The 22,147-nt window shown below is 27.1% G+C and overlaps 1 protein-coding gene across 1 annotated transcript; it reads right to left on the reverse strand.

Moving 5' to 3' along the window:
• Window positions 1-2,614: 2,614 nt before the first annotated feature.
• On the reverse strand, window positions 2,615-22,147 carry LOC119690214 (carbohydrate sulfotransferase 5). The gene is made up of 4 exons (XM_038105227.1): window positions 20,922-22,147; window positions 3,709-3,888; window positions 3,449-3,650; window positions 2,615-3,020 (listed from the first exon to the last, which is right to left on the reverse strand). Exons 1-4 carry the CDS (start codon window positions 21,839-21,841, stop codon window positions 2,898-2,900), a joined length of 1,425 nt encoding a protein of 474 aa, XP_037961155.1. The 5' UTR covers window positions 21,842-22,147; the 3' UTR covers window positions 2,615-2,897.

Below are 22,147 nucleotides of genomic sequence, written 5' to 3' on the forward strand. Positions count from 1 at the left end.
ACATAATAATAATGTAAACGAATTTAAGTGTAAAATGTGGATTTGTACATTTAAGTCATTTCCAATGCTAGTGCAAACATCATATAAGTTTTGTTAAAAAACTTAATATTTTGCCGTTTTGCTAGGCACGATTCGGATTTCCCATACACACTGCTATGACAATGGATTATAGTAAAGACCGCTATTTTGAAAAGCAATTTCTCTTACACTATATATCAATTTTGAATATTTATGTATATTACATATATATATCAACTTTGAATTACGAAATTGAGAAAATTACTAAATGAAACACACCAATTTCAAGTAGATTCCCTATCCGCCAATTCAATTTTACTCCTAAATAATCCTCTACCCTCTTACACAACTAATACGTATACACATCCCAACATATGTACTCGTCTTGTATTTCCTTATATATTAGCTGCTTTATAGATCCTCGTGTCCTACAATAGCAACAACAGTGAACTTCCCATCTGGCGCCTCCACTTGTTATTCATTCTTTATATTATCTAGTATAAATTAGGTATATAAATTGACGCTAATAGGCGTATGTAGTTTGTACTAGTAAAATTATTGTAAAAAGTTCACAACTTTTAATCTCGAGAAGTTACCATATAGCACACTTGAAAATGTTGCTCAATGTAGTTAAAATCGAGAATATCGGAATCGTTTCTCTTGTTTTACTTTACTTAATTATTTTTGGTTATATTACATAAAGACACATAGTTTTTATTTTTTAATATCCAAAATTTTTTAATAATTCTAAGATTTAAGGTCTTAATTCTAAGACCTTAAGTTGTTTTTAGAAAGCAATAAATTGAAAAAAAAAAATATATCACAAATTAGCCGAATTGATTTAAAAATGTTTTACATATACAATATAGAATATAAACATAGAAAATTTAAAATATCGTGTTTTAAATATAAACTTTGTTGTGGTTTTAGTGTGACGACTACATATACATATACGTAAGCCAAACAAAAAATATATGATAATAATTTAAAACATTTAAAAACACAATTGTTTTTGATGAAAAAATCTGTTAATCATCAACACGAGAAAAAATTTTATAAACATTTTGACTTAGTGTAAACACTTTTAATAAAAAAAATTAACATGTGCGTTTTTAAGAATAGAAATTTGTATTAATATTTAATATCGCAACAAAGCATAATAAATCTTAAATAATTGTACAATATATCTTTTTAAAATAATTTTTAAAGCATGATGATTATTATTCTTTTACAGTACAATATTATGATAAGCCATGGACTGCCCAGAGCTAAATAATTAATACTACATATAAAAATGATATAATGTATTGTTCATGTATTTATTCTTCAACAAAAAACATAAAAATTAAAATGATTCGAGTATTATTATTATTACTATTAACTAATTTTGTTTCTTTTAATCTAATTTTTTTTTTAAATTTATTTTAACATAATATAATCGCATTTAAATTAATATGAATTAATTTACTCTAATTTAGTTTAATTGCATTTAATTTAATGCTATTCAACTTATCTATTTAAAATTTAAAATCACCAAATTATTATAAAAATATACATTTGTTTTCCATAATATTTTGTTATATTTTAACGTATCTAAGATAAGTGTATTGCAATTTGAAATCACTTAGAAAATAGCATAACATAACTCTTAAATGTTAAGAATACTTGAATCTCACTAACATTTTTATCAATTTTATTACACTGGTTTATATATATATATATAAAGATATATAGATTGAAAATTTATTATATGCAGGATGTACTGCCAACAATTTATTTCAAGATAATTGAAATAAATGCAGTCAAAATAAATGAATAGATTTTCCTACAATGATACTAAAAAACTACAAATACCGCATAACAGCTATAATATCAATATTTGAATTTTTTTTATATATATATGTTTTTCGGAATACACTGGGCCCTAGATCATAGTTTTTAAAGTGTCTAACTTATGAAAAGTATTTTTTTTTTGCACTGTAAATTATCTACGAAGTAAACACAAATATTTATAATAAAAAAGATAAGAGTATTCATCATCACGTAAAGGATAGTTCACAAAGGCTGTATACTATCGCTGTATGTTATAAATATAAAAAGAAAGCTTCTTTAATATAATTCACAAACTTCTCCATTTTAATTTACTTCAGGAAAGATATTGCATAACATTTTATGGAACAATTAAGTTCCAAAAATAATATTTTTAATTAATTAATTAAGGTAGTGAAACCTGTCGAACATTTTCTATACCTCACTAGTTTTAAGTTCTATTATAATGTACATATATTTTAAATATATTTAATTTAATATTATATATTAACTCGTATAAAGATTTTTAATAGTTTAAATAAAAAATTGACAAAGTGTCCAACATAAGTGAAAATATATTTATATAATTGGTAACACAATTGTTAACTAAATAATTAAATTAGTTTCTTTTTGGCTGGCACAACCCACATATAATAAATTGCACTTGTTCTTATAAAATTATGATGTACTAATTTTGATTTGAAATTTTGCTTAAATTATAAATGTTTAGCTATAAAATTTATTAAAACAATTTTAATATGTTCATTAAATACCTCTACAATAACAGTTCAATAAGAATTAGTACCGAATATCGTTAACCCGATAGCTGTTTTCATTATTTTTAAATTAATTAAATTACGTATTACACTTCTACTTGCATTTATAATTCGTTAATATATATATTATTTATATATATATTATATATATATATATTTATATATGTAAGTAACTATACGACTGCTGGATAAAGCGAAGTTCCGATTAAATTTATCAACGTGGTTATATTTATACTTTTTCGATCTATTTTTTTTTTATATTCGATATCACAACAAAATAAATTAGAAAATCTTTTACGCTAATGGTGGGGGTAGAATAATCGGATCGAAAACTCGATGATAATCCGTAAAGTTTTCTATTTTGCGATAACCCCATAAAGCCATTGCTTCTGTGCAGTATTGTTGTATATGCTTTATCTGAAAATGCAAAATTAGTTAATTTTTACTTAATTTAAAATGATTAATATTGTTATCCTGTTCATTAATTAAATTATTAATTAATAAATTAATTAAAAAATTTTTTTTTTTTTGGTTTTTAATTAACGATATGTTTTATTTGTTTCTGTATTTTTTAGTACTTTTTTGGATAAGAATGTCTCATTATTATCCAACAGACATTTTCAAAACAAAAAAATCTTGAACGTATTTCCTTAAATCAATTAATTTGCATGTCAATATGTTTATTAAAAAAAACTAATATCAGCATTACATAAATATCAAATTCAATGCCATTTCACTTCACTTTAACCACTTCGATTAACTAACTAAAGATTAGCAAAAATTATAGCAATGAAAAACTCTTAAAATATAACAACTTAGTTAAGTCAACATTATTTCTTCATTACCTCTTCAATTTTTAAGTCTTGTTTCCAATGAAAAGGCGCTGATTTTGAATCACGATATGTTGAGCTCACACCACCAATATTAACTTTTGTATGCGTATCAAGAAATTCTTCTACCATTGGATCGAATGGTAAACCATAAAACTGCAAAACTTCTTGAGTCATTTCATAAGGATTTATAGATAGATCCTCATAGCGCAGAGTTCTAAATATAGAAATTTGTATATAAACCTTTAAATTTTACTATAGATAAAAGTTTTTACCTGAATCTTGACGGATATTTATCTAGCAATATTTCAGCACTTTTGTAGTCTGAAACCAAATCTTCACACACAAAACTAGGATCATCACAATCAGGATTACCGGCACACCAAACACGATGTTTGCGAGATTGCATAGTTCCACGAGGATCGCGTACCAGTAAGATTATACGCACATTCAGGCTTAAAAAGAAAATATAACAAATATTAAATATTATTAAAAAGAAAAATAAATATGTTCATACATTATAATGTTTAAATCAGAAATGTAAAAAGTAATGTGTTAATATGTTCTGATAAATAAAATTTTCAATACTTATTCAATAGACTCACAAATAAATATATAACAATTGTTTAAGAAATGATTTACTATTAAAATTATTTATTAAAAGTTTTTATCACAACAAAACTCGCTGCTTAAACTGGATTTGTTCCCATACACGCACTACGTTGTTCTGGTGTTTCATTTGTTCTGTTTGTTGTTAGCCAAATTCGTTGTTAATTCATTACTTTGTTCATTAATGGGATTTTTTCTTATATTTCTTGTCGTTGCACTTTTTAGTAGATATATTTTCATCTTTTTAAACAATAGTAAACTATCAAAGTTCATTTTCATAATAAAATTATTTTTTTTAAATAAAGTATTCGTGTTGCTGTAAAGCTAGACTTTCTTTGTATGGTGACAAAAAAGATTTATTACAATTTAGAGGGGTTTTAAATAACAAAGAAAGAAATAAAGAACAAACACAAAAATTTATTTTAATTTTATTGAAGTTTGGCTGACCATACAACGCTGTTTCGAGTATTGCCAAGTACTCTTCATCAGTGGTCTTTGGAAATAATCGAATTTTATTTAATTAGTCTATAGTCGGACTATAAACTTTTTTAGAATAAAAAACATTGTCAGACTTTTGTATAGAAACGAATTGTAATTTTGGCTTGATTATCTAATGAAAGCGAGTTAAGCAAAATTACATTTACTTGGGCTGTGTGAATAGGCTATAATATTTAACTTGATTTTACAGCTGTAAAAGCAGAATGGTTTTGAAATGAAATGTTTTTTCATCTAGTACTTTCATCTAGAATAAAGCTAATTAGCGTGGATAGGTAAAAATAAAAGTTAGGTTTCAGTTTTCAAGTGTAATATCTTTATATTAACTAATATGTTTAAAATATTATTAAAACTATTATAAACAATATTGATAAAATTATAATATGAATTCATTAGTAAAAATGTTATATGAAGTCCTAAGTATTGACAATGAATAAATTTATTTAAGTGTGTTAATATAAGTGTATAATAGTATATTATTAATGTTGTCAAGTAATGAGAAATCAATATATACGTATACTGAGAAAAAAAACATTAAATAAATTGAATTGTATAATACGCATAATCGTTTAGGGTAAATAGTAAAGAAATTATAATAAAGTACTTCGAAATTGTTTTGGGCTTCATGTAATCATTGCTTTATTATAATTAATGGAAATATTGGAATTTTCAAAAAAGTTCATTTTCATTAATTGCGATAAATGAAACTTATATTTTTATTTCATGTAGTATTTTTTCATGTAATATTTTTTAATTGAATTTATGCCAAGTTCAAGAACAAAATAAACCTTTTCGAATTAATTATTTCATAGCACTCTTACTTGAAAAAAAAAACATCCTTACATATTAACCCTTGTCGGACTGGAAAACTTTACAACGTCAAGAAGTGACAGAGGTACAATTGTGCTTTCATATATATGAAGTATGAAAAATCTTCCCCTATCTAACTTTTTTTGATAATTAAATAAGGTGCGCTGATTCTGAGCTTTACATTTGGCAGGACCCGAGTTCGAATTCTGGTACTTGCAGTCTCAAAAAAAAATTATTTACGAATAATTAAATACAAAAATTATTTCCAAGACCCCTGATGATGGGTATTTGGCAATACTCGAAACAGCATACAGCTGTCAGCCAAAAATTCAATTAATTAAAATAATATAAAAAATAAATTTTTGTTGTTGTAATTCATTACTGTTCGAAAAAACCTCTTTATAAATAAATAATGTAATGTAATGTAAATAACTAATGTAGAAGATATGTGAAAAGCTAATACGCTGCCTCTCATACAAGCAGCAATGTCTCAAGACCGCTTCAAGATGATGCTAAAATTTATTGGATTTGATAATGAAAATACACGTGCAGATCATACGAAAACAGATAAAGCTGCACCGACTCGAAACATCTGGACAATATTGAACAGAAAAATTTGGAAAAAGAACAATTAACGTCAACGAACAACAATATGTAACATCCAAGCCGGCTAAATGTGGCATTTAAATTTTTTGGGCTTGTGTCACATTTATACTGGAAAATTAATAGATGGTAAAATTTCCATTACTTATATCAAACTTTTAATTTTTCTAATAACTTATCTTTTAAAAAATGTTTTTTCGTTAATTAGTTTGTACAAAACACATGAAGGTACAATTGTACCTAAGATTTCATTACCGACAGTGAAATCTATTCAACGTCATATTTTAGAACGCTGTCCAGATGCTTTTCTAAAATTTTAAAAATATCATCTAAAGGGAAAGTGTAGAGAACTTTTAAAATTTCCGGTCGTTGTACCTATTCCGTCCGACTAGGGTTAATGCCAATAAATCTAGTATTAAAATAAATTTGCAACAATGTTTGCATTGCATTTATTGCAAGTCGTATTTCATTAAATGTCATTTATTGAAATAAATGACAATTATTGCAATTAATAGTCTAGCGTAGTCAACGGACTACAAGTTGGTTAAGTAAACTACTGTCATATTTGATAAAATTGTAATAATTATTTCATTTAAAATTATTCAATAATATTTTCTTTAAAGCAATTTCACTATAACAAAAACCAAAGAAAGATCAATTAAGTAAATTAAGTCAAACAACATTTTTTCAATACTCATTATATTGCACTTCTACTAACGCTAATTTACATATCTTTAGCTGCTCTGATATATAGTACACTGAACTTAGAATCTCTTACTATGTGTATAAGAGTTAACTTATGTTAACTAACGATATATCTATGTTTTCAACGTTTTTACCTCTCACTTGGATCGTTTGATTTCAGTCTGTCATATTGAACAATAACTGAATATCCGCCTTTGCTTAGTTCCATTCAAACTTATATCTACAAGAGCTTCTGTTTACTTTCTAAAATATTTGCCACTAAAAATACTTTCACCAATAGATATTTTTATTAACCTTTATTTTTTCAGCCACTAATTTATATCTAATTTTTTCAAATAATATGGACATCAGTATTTGAACTAAATTTAATATTGTATTAATAACTTGAAGAAGGGTAAAAAAAAGCACTAACCTAATATATAATTGTAGTAAGACCATCTATTTGCAATTGCATGGAACGGAAATATAGATTTGTCACTGAAAAGAAGCACAGATATTGCTTCTAATGTCATACTCCTTTAGGATATCGATCTGTGTCTTAAAGGCCTGAATATTTTGGCTAAGTATAGGAAAATCAGTCTAACAAAATTAAATTAGATCTATACAATAGTAGTATCGACGTATCTAATATTTTATGGTTACATTCTCGTTGAATTTCTAAAGCACTTTATATATTCCATTCGTTTAAACCCAAATAATCGGTTAAAATTCATTAAATAGTTATTTTTGAGATGCTTGATTCTAACTCTATTAAGTGCAATAAAAATTTTTGCTGAAGTTTAAATTATTTATGGACAATTTTGATGAAAGCTGCTGTGACAACATCTTGATTCTCATACAAATATATTTTCATGTATTTATACTCAAACTTATTTATGAAAAGAATGCTGCAGCTAGAAAAAGAAACCATTAAACACTGAAACCATTTTCTGTGAATGCCCGGCTTTGGCATCTAGAAGAAATACGTTTTTAGGAAGGCATTTCTTTAACAGCTTAATGGACTGTTCATCGGACGAAAGACCTATTAAATTATTTAAATTCGACGGGTTGGATTTTGTTAATATTCTTCTATCATAAAAATTGTTGTCAGGCATGTGGTAGCAAAACGGCGAAAAATTTCTAATTAAGGTACATATAAAGTTATCTGATGGCCTGTCACTGCAACCAACCAAAGCTGCAGCTATAATCTTTTTTCTCTCTCTCTCTCGGATTATTATTTTTTACTTTTATAATAAGTTGCACTATAGCAACACTTTGAGAATATATGTTCTTTAATAAGAACTTTTATGTTCATTATCTCAAACTGATGAGTGCACACTTTTCAACAAAAATGCGATGTGAACGGCAACTTAAAGCAGCTCTGGGTATCCATCTTAAGAATTGCCGTGTATAGAGTATATTAGCTATTCATTCCAACATACTTATAAAAATATACTCCTATTCAGACACAATATTTTCATTCTAAAATATCAGTGAAAAATTCATAGAGAATTTTAATGCATATAGCACATATTAAACAATAGTTGTTAATTGTTGAGACATAATATCATCACATATTGAAAAAAGTTGATCATTAAATCGTTCGATATATAAGTAGATTAATAGAAAAAAACTTTATATTTAAACCAAAAGGCAAAGATCTTAATCCCAAATTAATAAAAAGCTTCGTAAAGCCAAAAACTTTTGCTAATTTATAGGATTAATGGCACTTTGAAAGCAAAAGATTAATAAACACTTTTTCCTGACGTTATGTTGCAATATGTGTCACGGGAAACGCCCACACCGGATGTTTTAACATGATACTGACTCCCAGTAAGACATCCAAGGTATTCAAAAAATATTGGATAAAAAACAATTTATTAGAGTAATGAATATGTTTATTTGTAAATTTCAGTTTTAAAACGAATTTTCTGTCTTATCGGAGTAGATATATATAAAGTATACTTTCCGCCTCCGCCTCGCAAAAAGCAATCGTAGAATTCGACAACACAAAACTCATTAAACATGTTTGCAAAATACAAGCCATCTAGAGTTGGTATACAGAAATACTTTCTAGTGTTAAAATTCCTAAAACTAACCATTTACAATGATTAATTTAATTTATATAGCTGTAGTTTATGCGTTAATTTTAATTAATAATAGCAAGCGCAGTAGTTGTTTGTGAATAAACAATATAAATTCAGACAACTCTTTATATGAAGAACACAAATAATGTAATATATACTTAGACTTTGTGTGTTAACACACGGGTCCACGATTCAAATATGACAGGATGCAATTCCTGACATTTGCAGTTCAAAAAATATATATACACACAAACAAACAGATTTTTTCAAGGATTACTGGTGATGGATATTTGTCGATATATGAAACAATTGTATGGTGAGACCGAGATTTCACGGGATCAAAAATTAATCATTTAATTAAAAATTAATCACTTGATTTAAAAAAATCTGATTTCATATTTGAAAATTCAAATAGTTTTGAAAATTTACCTTTTCAATTCGGAAGAGATTTCTTGTCATAGAAGAAAAATAATTTTTAATTGTAAATTATTGTGGCAAATGTTTTTAGCAACAATGTCTATGTAATTACGTTACCTAATCGCAGCAGGTAACGTTTCCATCTAGGAAATTACCAAGTAATTAATTATCGTTAAAATTACGATAAAAGTAACAGAAAACGATAGTCATACAAATGGCATGGAAATTTTAAGCAAATATGTAGATTTAAATACTTTAATAACTTATAAATAGAACCGTATTCACGTATTCACGTTATCAGTCAAATATAAGAAATTTCCCCTGCAGTTGGCCGTAAAATGGATTCCTAACCATAAATTTGTAATAAACTATTAAGCGTTTAAATATTAAGAAGATTTTAAGATATTTATTAGTTATGCTCTACCACTGTTAATGATAGGATATAATTTTTTTTAATCCAATGGTTTACTTAGTTCGGAAAGGTGAGCGGTACTTGGTTTCTGAACCTAACTAAGCATTCACATTAAAAAGTTATAAGGTTTATAAGTACAAAATGAGCAACCGAAGAATCGCAAAAAAAGCCACACTACAGATCAGGTCAGGCTTCTGGATATAACCAAAAATTTACATTATAGTGTTACAAACTTTACACGTAGAAATGAGAACCTAAAGAACCGGGAAAATATCCGTATGTGCACCACATTCAATATTATTCGTATCACTTATAAATATTAAAAAAAAATTAGTCACAAAGCATATAGAAGGAAAAAGGTTATACAAGAAGCAAAACATATGTATAAAATACACATATCAAAACAGATAATGAAAATATATAAAATCGATAAATTTCAAGAAAACATAATAAATAAAATAAAAACTAATAAATAATAGAAAAATAGAGTAACATCAGCATGACTTCTCTGTACTATGTTCCCAGATAAGGTTCTCTGCACAAGACAGAATAATATAAAAACATGCAATGAATAATACTTAAAATAGTACTTATATCGAAGAAATCCTGTAAAAATAACTATCAACAAGTTGATCATTAAACCGTTCGATATATAAGTAGATTAATAGAAATGGTGTTTTCATTTTCTATTGATATGAGAAAAATGAGTAAAATGCTTTCGCTTTTTGAATTGTCGTCCAAGAAGATGAACAAATCATAATTTTTAATTACAAAAAAAAATTTATTAAAACCTCATGTCAAACGGTAATTTCGTTAAATAATATATGGAATAAAGACAAAATACAGAAAAGGGGACTAATAAAATAGACTAATATTAACCTTTGCAGCGATGATATATTTTTTGGACATGTGCTTTGGAGTGTTATAGATATCTAGTGTTTCAAAATTTGTGACCATACGACAATTTCTTCAACAGCCACAATTTTTTCTTTCAGAGTTGTAAAAAAAAACAGCATTAAGTCTGATTAAAACAAATTGGCATCACTTTTAATATATGTGAAATGCTTGTTTTTCTTATGTTTTTTGTTATGTTGTGTAGGAAGGTAGGTTGGATTGGCGGCCTTGTATCCCAAAAAGCCCACTTGAGCTTAAATGATGGCCCATTATGGTACCACAGGAATGACGTTGATATGTACATAGATTTAGGTCAGTATACATTCAACGCCAGACGAAGGTAACGACTCCAAGTTCTATAAACTTGGCTAGGTCCCTAACATTACAGGATGACAGTTCAGTCAGATCGTAAAATTGTAAATATTGTAAAAATTAAATAGAAAAGAACAAACTGAAGATTAGAAAGGTAATGTTAAGCATTCTTATTTTATATATTTAATTTAATTTATTTATTTATGTATTTGAATTTATTAGTATATTACATACATATATGAAATGCTCATATGACTTGAACGGATGACTGAAATTTTGCAAATGATTTGCAGTGAGCATTCACAATAGATTAATTATTGAATTTGGCTGCACTTCAACTTAAGACTTAAATATTTGTTGGGAGTAAAACCTAACTCTGAAGATTTTAAGAGCATTGTTGTTGCTTCACATATTTTCTTTCGTAAGTTATAAGTATTTTTTTGGTACCCTGAAAGAAAAAATAGCATAAAACCAAATATTGAAAAGAATTATTATGAGAAGCAAATCAATTTGCCAATTTATATCCAAATAAGGGCAAATTTCATAAAAAGTAATGCTGTAAACTTATAAAAATAAAAATGCCACTTATGCAGTTTTTTGAAGGACCCGACTTACTTAAATTCGCTTTTGTAAACACAACAAGGACCTGAGTGTAATTTGAAGTGGCAGATAAACAATTATCAATTATTGCTTAGTCTGATGAAGTGATAAACAATAATCTAGTCAAGATGTAAAGAGGGGTTTTGAAAATACCTCACAGCTTCAATGCTATGATAAAGCGTTGCCTTTCAAATATACAAACAATCTAATATGAATGCAATATCCTTAGAATCACAAGTCCTGACTGGTGGTCGAAAGTTTGATCGACTTGGTTCCAATGAATAGCAAGTTGTTAGCATCACAGCCCTGGTTGGTACAATCAACGAAGCTTCTTCAACTTCGTTCACAGACTCTTGATCATCGACCTATATTATTTCGTGCATTCATCTTTTTGAAGTATTTATCAACAGTATCTTGATAAATACCTGGTTGTACCTGGTTGGTACAATGCTTCCTCAACTTCGTTCACAGACTCTTGATCATCGAACTATATTGTTTCGTGCATTCATCTTTTTGAGGTATTTATCAACAGTATCTTTTATCTTGTCATGAATTATTTTTGATTTGATGATTGCCTGCTGCAGTCGGTGCAGCTTATGTGCATTGATCACGGACCAGTTCAAATATTTGGGAATCTATCAAACTTTTTAAACCCAAAATTGCTACCATATTAATTGCTATATATTTTTTACACTAAAAAATTTTATTCTTAATCAAAGGAAATTAATTAATATTCACAGTATGTAGCGAAGAACAAAACAAAAATATATTACATTTTGCTTTATCTTTGCACAATGGGATTAGAAATTCTTTAAAATATTTATAAACTAGAATTTTTAAGTTATATAATAAACAAAAATAACAACATAAACTTTTTTTTTTTAATTTCGTCTTATTTCTTTTGATATTGCAAGCATATTTCCTCTAAGTGCGATAAGCCTTCAGAAGCATATGAAATTGAATTATTAAAAATAGTCTTACATTAAGCAACTAATGTACAATTTGTCAAGAAAATGTTTTGATAAAATAATAAAATCATATTTTTTGACTGTTCTTTTTAATTATTTTTTATTAAATTGAAACTGTTCTCATTATAAAACGCCTGATTCATCTCCTATGAAGTTCTCATTATTCTATTAATATTTCTGGCCTATGTTTTTTTGATTTCATATTGTGTTTTAATTTTTTTTAATCGTTGAAATTAAATGAAAAATTGAAAAAAATTGTTTAGGTTTTTTAATTAAATTAAGAGATAAAAATACTTCACAACTAATTTTGTTGCGGAATTGATTTATTTTAACAAAAATTATACCCAAAGATTGTAGAGAATACATATAAATGTAGTTCACCTGAATTAAATTTATAACAATTATCACTGCTCTACTAAGCTTATATATATACATTATTATAAACAAACGAACTCCTATAGTTCACTAGTTCACAGCACAAATTATTGTTGTAAATTTGTTGTTTGTTTTTCCATACGAGTATTGAGCATTGTGAACACCTATCAGTAAACATTTTCTCTAAACAAGAATAGAACAGAATAAAATTTTTCAGAAAAAAAAATATTTACTGTTAAATTTTAACATTTCTGTAGAATGTCTGTATATAAACATTTTAAATGTTAAAATTGAAGCAGACAATGTCCTTTTTTAAGTATCAGAGAACTGCAATAAGTACTCAACACTCCACTCATTGACTATGTTTCATTTATAAACATTCTGATTCTTTTTTTCGTATATACGATTCCACCTGATTCATATTAACAGCTGACAATACTTATAATAATTTATAGTTTTCTCATATGATACTCATAAACACTTATGCTCGACACAAAAATGATGCAAATCATTTATGAATCATTCATGAGTATTAAAACAATCCCTAATTCAATGCATACATAATGTTTAAAAACAGCACCTAAATATATACAATTATAATGCTAACACCAACAACGCACACTAAAGGCATTTTTTGCTCAGCAAACAACAGCACTCACTAAAAATTTTTACGAATGTCTGATCGAGTCATTCATTTTTGATGAGTACATTCATTGATTCATACTACTCGAGTATATGCTATGATTCATGAGTCATTTGTCATTTGCCATTTATGCTACTCTACTTTGAAATTGGTATGCATTCGTGTGAAGCTGATTCATTAACACCGGCACTTGAAATGAAAATTCTTTTGAATGATTTTTGTAGTGTATGAGAATATACTCGTATTTGATTGATTAATGAGTGTACTCTAAGTGATTATGCCTCGTTGCAGTTCGCTGTTGGGTATTCTAAACCTAGTACTATCTCCATATAAAAAAAGTTCTATTAAGTTTGCACATTGTTGAACATGCTTATGCCCGGAAATCAGCATCGTACTAACCTTCGTTTTAATAACTAAAACTGTACAAATTTTCAAATATTTACTAAATCTTTTTGTCTATACCCAGGGCAACAAGGATCCCTCTTAATGCTTAAAACGGTTGAAAGAAATTTATATTTAAGAAAATTGATAAATATACAACAGATATATAGTTCCTTTTCAGACATGTTAGGTAGTTTAATGCAAATGAATTCCAAAATAGTGACATATATGTTTAGTATTGGCAGATGGAAAAATTGCCATAGCTGTAAGTTTTATATATAATTATACTATATAATTACATTTTGGTAATACAAAAAATTTTAAAATGAAATAATAAAGTTAGTACAACGACTACTATATGTTTTGTATGGTGCTCTAAATAGCATTTGAAATATTTCACTTTCTTCTAGAATAAATCAAAAAAATTCTTTAGTTTCGCTTTTCACTTTATCACCATCATCAATGATTATAAAGGGCTTAGGCCTAGGTTAAGCCTTAACAAGAAGTCAAGAAGTCTACTGTATCGACTTCTCTCTCTTGCTACTGCCGTACATTTGTTTACACAGTCTTTATCCGGTTCTTGTTCATGTTGTAATTGTATATTGCCACTAGTTACTAAGTAAGTTTAACTTAATAAGTAAATTAAGTAAAGCACGAAAAATTAGAACAAAAATGTCGAGTGCAACCTTTAAAAACAAATTTCCCACAAAGGAAATCACCAAAATTTTAAATATTTGTCACATATTTCAGATGTAAAATGTAAACAAACAACAGCTGAGTTGTAAACAAACGCACTAAGGAAGTGCTAAACCAAATAGGAAGTTTATTGGCATTTTTTGCACTGCACACATTTAACCATTTATCAACACGTATCGACACATCACTACATTATCGGCACAACTTAGAATTTCCCTCATTTAGAATGCAACTAAGGTCGTGTGCGAGTTAGGCTAAGTTGCGTTTTAAATGAGGGAAATTCTAATTTGTGTCGATAATGTATTGATGTGTCGATACGTGTTGATAAATGGCAAAATGTGTGCAGTGCAAAAAATCCCAAAAAATCTCCCATTTGGTTTAGCATCAACTTAGCTTAACTCGCACACGTCCTTAGCTTAACTCGCACACGTCCTTAATAAAATCTTTGTTTGTATTATTTGAACATATAATAGATTTATAAAATATATCTATATAAATGATCGGCACAACTTAGTATTTCCCTCATTTAGAACGCAACTTAGCCTAACTCGCACACGTCCTAAGTAAAATTTATCAAAAGAAACAGAAGCTCTTTTAAAATTTGCAAAGAACTTTCTGACACATAAAAGCTCTTTCACATGCAATAAGTAACGTATGTCAATAGAAACGACAAAATTCAAAAGTTGCTTAAGTACCCAACATGCGAAAGCTGGATACAACATTATCGCCGATGCATCGATATTTAGAAAGTAACCATCTATGCAACTACCATATCAAGTAAATGTATTTTTGTGCATTAAATGTCATACGCAAATCATCGATGCCTTATTGATATCTAGAAACAATTAAAAGCATCATTTCAGTGATAGTGCTGGATTACTTACTAAGTAAGCAGTGGAAACATGGTGAATTATTCTAATCGGCTTTGACTTTATTTTTTGCTTATTTGAACTAAGAGACTTTAATGTCTTTTACAGTCTTTGGTTTGGCTAATAACTAATACATATATTTCATCGAATTTACCACTTTCATGTGTTGGAAGCGGTAGTTAAAGTAATAATAACTAAAAACGCCGCTTTACAACAACAATATTTCATATATCGCAAAATTTAGCTTTATTTAATTGGGCTTTTCTGAATTTTGCCATTAATCCATTCATGTTTTGTAGTGGTGACTTGTTATGTACCTAATTAGACTGGCTTAAGATCTTATACAAATAAATTCAACTCTGTTATTTGTTTTAATTTACTGTGAAATTATTAAAAAAAGTTGAAATAAACATAATCAACAAATAAAAATGCAAATTATAAACAATTATGAAAAATAAAACAGTTAATTTAAATGCAAAATAATATCCATAATTCTCACAATAAATCGAGTTGTCAATAGTGGCGTAACCAACTTGTCGCATAAAGGTGGACAAAAAACGAAATACAATAGATGAAAACAGAAGATAACAGACCAAGATAATCGAGGCACCACAAAAATTATTAAAGAGTTTTATCAAATACTATTTCACGAAATAAATAACTTACTTCGTTTCGATATATCAGTACAAACGGTAGCACGTGGAAGGTGAACATCGATGTCATAAGGGTTTAAAAAAATCCATTTTTAAAAAACATTGATTGACACTTCTTACATTTCCAAAAAAATATATCAATTAGTCCACACAAAAGTGGAAATGTGTCTCTTCACTAATGAAATTAAATTCAAAATGGTAGAAAAAGCTTTATACGTAAACCAAGAGGCAAAGATCTTAATTCCAAATTACAAAAAAGCTCCATAAAGTCAAAAACATTTGTCAATTTATAGGATTAATGGCACTTTGAAAGCAAAAGATTACAAAACACTTCTTCCTGACGTTATGTTGCAATATGTGTCACGGGAAACGCCCACACTGGATGTTTTAACATGATACTGACTCCCAGTAAGACATCCAAGGTATTCAAAAAATATTGGATAAAAAGTAAATATTGGATAAAATCTAACTAATTGATTGACCAGTCTAATTACCAGATCTCAAGATCTAGTCTTGAGATCCGCACAAATTTGGCAACATAAACTTTCGAAAACCTGAACAACTGTATGAGTAACTAAAAAATTACTGCTACATGGAACCGAAACAACTGTCATATATTTATTCCAACTTAATTTTTTTATATTTAAGATAAATAGTGTTAGTAATTGCTAACCTTACGACCAGAATGAAATGTGTAATTTAATTTTTGTAAAGAATATTTCAAATTTTCTTGTTAAATCATTCTATTTCATATAAAAAATAATTTATTAGATTAATGAATAATATGTTTATTTGTAAATTTCAGTTTTAAAACGAATTTTCTGTCTTATCGGAGTAGATATATATAAAGTATACTTTCCGCCTCCGCCTCCGCCTCGCAAAAAGCAATCGTAGAATTCGACAACACAAAACTCATTAAACATGTTTGCAAAATACAAGCCATCTAGAGTTGGTATATAGAAATACTTTCTAGTGTTAAAATTCCTAAAAACTAACCATTTACAATGATTAATTTAATTTATATAGCTGTAGTTTATGCGTTAATTTTAATTAATAATAGCAAGCGCAGTAGTTGTTTGTGTATAAACAACATAAATTCAGACAACTCTTTATATGAAGAACACAAATAATCTAATATATACTTAGACTTTGTGTGTTAACATACGGGTCCACGATTCAAATATGACAGGATGCAATTTCTGACATTTGCAGTTCAAAAAATATATATGCACACAAAGAAACAGATTTTTTCAAGGATTACTGGTGATGGTTATTTGTCGATATATGAAACAATTGTATGGTGCGACAGAGAATTCACGGGATCAAAAATTAATCATTTAATTAAAAATTAATCACTTGATTTAAAAAAATCTGATTTCATGTTTGAAAATTCACCTTTTCAATTCGAAAGAGATTTCTTGTCATAGAAGAAAAATAATTTTTAATTGTAAATTATTGTGGCAAATGTTTTCAGCAACAATGTCTATGTAATTACGTTACCTAATCGCAGCAGGTAACGTTTTCATCTAGGAAATTACCAAGTAATTAATTATCGTTAAAATTACGATAAAAGTAACAGAAAACGATAGTCATACAAATGGCAAAGAAATTTTAAGCAAATATGTAGATTTAAATACATTAATAACTTATAATTAAAACCATATTCACATTATCAGTCAAATATAATAAATTTCCCCTGCAGTTGGCCATAATATGGATTCCTAACCATAAATTTGTAATAAACTATTAAACGTTTAAATATTAAGAAGATTTTAAGATATTTATTAGTTATGCTCTACCACTGTGAATGATAGGATATAATTTCTTTTAACCCAATGGTTTATTTAGTTCGGAAAGGTGAGCGGTACTTGGATTCTGAAAAACATGCAATTAATAACGCCTCCATAAAAGGAATAGTACTGAAGTCGAACAAATAAAAATAACTATAATTAATTAATTCAATTATTGTATATCTTGTTTATAAGTTTGTTTTAATATAGCACAGCAAATAAAATTGTTGATGAACTTTCGCAACAAATTAATAAAACTCCAAGTTAAAACATACAAGTTTAATACGGGCTTAGAACAGTTGGATAATTAACACAGTCTCTGAGCTTTAAATTTGGCAGGGTACAATTTCAACCCTTGGTATGTGCGTCTCAAAAGAAGAGGTACAAATAATTAAAATAAAAGAATATTTTTTAAAAAATATTTGGTAATACCCGAACAGTTTAAAACTCAATTAATTAAAAATAATAAAGTTTTGTGTCACTACTGTTGAAAAACTACAGCAAAAACAATAGTTTTTTTTTAAAAAATAGTTTCTTTTAAAAGAATAGTTTTTTTTAAAAGAATAGTTTTTTTTAAAAACATGACTTCTATTTTAAAGAATAGTTTCTTTTTTAAAGAATATTATCATTTTAAAGCATAGTTTCTTTTAAAAGATTTATTTCCTTTAAAAGAATAATTTTTTTGAAAAACATTACTTTTATTTTAAAGTCTAGTTTCTTTTAAAAGAATAGTTTCATTTTAAAGAATACTTTCTTTTAAAAGAATAGTTTTTTTTAAAAGAATAGTTTTTTTTAAAAACATGACTTCTATTTTAAAGAATAGTTTTTTTAAAGAATAGTTTTATTTTAAAATATAATTTCTTTTAAAAAAATTATTTCCTTCAAAAGAATAGTTTTTTTGAAAACATTACTTTTATTGTAAAGAATAGTTCCTTTTTTAAAGAATAGTTTTTTTTTAAAAGAATAGTTTCATTTTAAAGAATACTTTCTTTTAAAAGAATAGTTTTTTTTAAAAGAACAGTTTTTTTAAAAACATGACTTCTATTTTAAAGAATAGTTTTATTTTAAAACATAATTTCTTTTAAAAGAATTATTTCCTTTAAAAGAATAGTTTTTTTTAAAACATTACTTTTATTTTAAAGAATAGTTTCTTTTTTAAAGAATATTATCATTTTAAAGCATAGTTTCTTTTAAAAGAATATTTTTTTTTTAATAGAATACTTTTATTTAAAAAAATAGTTTCTTTCGTCATAATTTATTTTAAAATCAAATTCACATACGATATTTCTACATCCTGGTGCCATTCAACAACCAAGTACGTTTGGCCACACCCAGAAGGGACTGCATAAGCAGTTCCCTGCGATTTACAACAACATGATATATTCAAAATTAAGCTAAGAGATTTTTTTAAACAAAAACTACTATGAACACAATATTTATAAAGAATATATAGATTTCAAGTAGATTCCTGCGGTTTCAACAACAACATACTACATCACATAAATTGATAAATAAACCATAAACTATATATTTAGTTTGGAGTACAATATATCTAAAATTAAGATAAGAGATTTTTTTATACAAAAACTACTACGAGCACAAAATTTATGGAAGAATATATAGATTTCAAGTAGGTTATGTATATAAAGTTCAAGATAATGTTCATATACATGTATGTAGGTATGTAAAAATATACATTTTTGTGCAACAAAAACTGTCATTTGTTTTGAGTTATAGACTTTGAGAATTTTTCTATTGACGTGTAAGTTTTTTCTTATCATATTCAAATAAAATGCATAATAATAATTACATTTAAGTTTTGTAAATATTGGTATTGACCTTAATTGTTTATGAGTATTTGTTTTTTGCCGGGCTAAGTATTGGTCAGGTCAGTTTTGTTTAACTTCAAATAATACAACAAAAAATTTAAATAGAAATACTCGTTTTATTTGTTAACTTCTCATAAACATAACTGTTTATTTATACGAAATAAAATAGATATTTCGGTCTAATACAAAAGCTTTTAAAAAAAATATCAATAACACCGAAGACGGTTTAGGAAGTAGACCAAAATAGCTGTTTTAAATAAATAAAGTATGATTTTTGTTTGAAATTAACAAATAAAATTAGTATTTTTATTTACATTTTTTTTGTTTATATTATTTAAAGTAACATAAAACAAAAGCGACCTAAAGCCCGGCAAAAAACAAATACTAATAACAATTAATAAAAAAAACACACTGTATTACTTATTAAAAAAACTCACACTAAGAGAGAAGTCAAGGAGAAAGATTAAAGTGTCGGTTGGCTATATAAATCTTAACAAAATATATTAAAATTTTTTCTATTTTTCTATATTTCTGTTTATTCACAGCCTTTACAAGCTATAAATAAAATAAAAAAATATAATTAGAAATTAAAAAAGTATAAAATGTGGTTTGAAATCCAAATGACAAAAGAGAAAGTAAATCAAGTACTTCAGCAGACGGCAAAAAAAAATTTATAAAAATACTCTTTAAAGTTTTCGAAAAAGAAATAAAATAGAAAACTTTTCATTTGTGTAAAATTTTATATATATATTGTAAATAAAGTCCCAGATATAGTGGTTCGCACTATAGATATTTTCTGTCGCAGTGCAATAATACGAAGGTACAAAACTTCCATCAGGCAACGAAAGTTCATCTAACGTAATGTAGTATTTTCTATCATACCAAATAATCAGTTATTTAAATACTAGCGATTGTTATATGTAAAGCCACATGAATAATTTTTATTATATGTACCTATATAATTATAGTTTGCATTATTACTCATAATAATAAGAATAACAATAGAAGTTAGATTTTGCCTAGTCAAAGCTTAAATGCCCAACACACAGATAGTTATGTTAATAATCAATTATTCATTATTGTATTTACTGAATAAATTTTTTCCAACTATATATTAACAAAATTGTTTAATGCTATTATATGCAATTAATTTGAAATTTATAAATATAAGTTCATTTCAGACAATTATTTTTTATCAAAATCATTTATATGCAATCTAAGTTTTTCCGAATTTAATAAATTTAATAAACATAAAAGTTATATGTTTATTATTATTTCAGACTCATTAATTTAAGTTAGTTTTTCTCAATTAAAAAATAAAAAATAAATAAAAACAGAAATAACAGAAATAGTAAACTCACCTGTCATCTTTAAGTAGTTCCTCAGCAAGTGAAAGTCGTAGTCGGACTGTTTTCATACTCTGCATAGGAAATAGTTTACAAAATGGTGTTAAGAACTTAGCACGCCAGCAGAAATGTGGAAACTCTTTACAAACGCACCACAAGCGCTCATTATGTTCAAATAAATATGTATGTGATTTACCATAGTCGAGATAATCTTCCATATAGGAATAATCACAGTTAAGTAAATGTTTTAAATTTTGTAATGCCATTTCCGATTCCTCCGGATCACGAACTTGTTTTATACCAAAATTTAATAATGGTTCATAATGATAAAAATTTCCTGGCATTGCATTTAGGATATCACCCAGAAATGTTGATCCTGAACGCCAAGTCGTTACAACAAGACTACGTACTGGCATTCCCCCACTTTCAGGTGTTAAATCTGTTAACTTGTCTGCATCCACTCCAAAACGCCCCGAAGGATATTCAAAATTTTCCATTTCGATTAATATCTTTGAGCGCTGTGCTGTCAGGACATCCGATATAGTAGCACTTAAATTGTATACATTCAGTGTTTGTGGTTGTACATTGAATGCTATATGGCGTTCATTATTCGCAGCACCACCAATACCACCACTAGTAGCAAACCCCGTTGCATCACTACCACCAACCCCACCACCACCACCACCACCTATAGATCCTGATGATGTGGCAACTGATGTTGGCAATGGGCGATGCTGTGCTGTTGCAATAAGTAACAGTATGCAGAGACTACTAACGCCACAAATTCCAATCAAATTTGCCCGTCGCGATAATTTTCTTCGTTTAGTTGTAAGGCTAATACGTTTCTGAGCGCGTGTCCTGACAGAAGCTGCGTTTTCAATTGGTTCACCATTGAGCAGCGGAACTGCCGGGTCTGTCGTCGCTGAGCTTGACATGTATGCAAAATGTATTTCTCCACCTTGCGTTTTTCTATTAAACACTGAGTTTTAATTCTCTCTTTGTTATATTTAATTTAATTTAATTTATTTATGTTTGTTAGTTAAAAAAATATTTATAAAAACGTTAAAGAGATTATTATAAATAAAACATATTTTAAAACCGTGAATATTATATCGGATTTATTTATTTTTATGTCAAATGCATTATTTTATTTACATATCTTAAACTTGCATAAATTATCAAAGTTTATCGAAAATGAACACAAAACATACACGAAGTACAATAGACCACTAACAAAAGTC

This window comes from Teleopsis dalmanni, chromosome X, assembly GCF_002237135.1.
Source record: "Teleopsis dalmanni isolate 2A chromosome X, ASM223713v2, whole genome shotgun sequence".
NCBI lineage: Eukaryota > Metazoa > Arthropoda > Insecta > Diptera > Diopsidae > Teleopsis > Teleopsis dalmanni.

Bases quoted from the DNA above. Each gene is read 5' to 3' on its own strand.
- LOC119690214 (XM_038105227.1), bottom strand. From the start codon at position 21,841: ATGTCAAGCTCAGCGACGACAGACCCGGCAGTTCCGCTGCTCAATGGT. The intron at 3,889-20,921 runs GTGAGTTTACTA...TTTCTTTTTAAG, and splicing joins GAACTACTTAAAGATGACAG to CCTGAATGTGCGTATAATCT. The intron at 3,651-3,708 runs GTAAAAACTTTT...TTCTATATTTAG, and splicing joins AAATATCCGTCAAGATTCAG to AACTCTGCGCTATGAGGATC.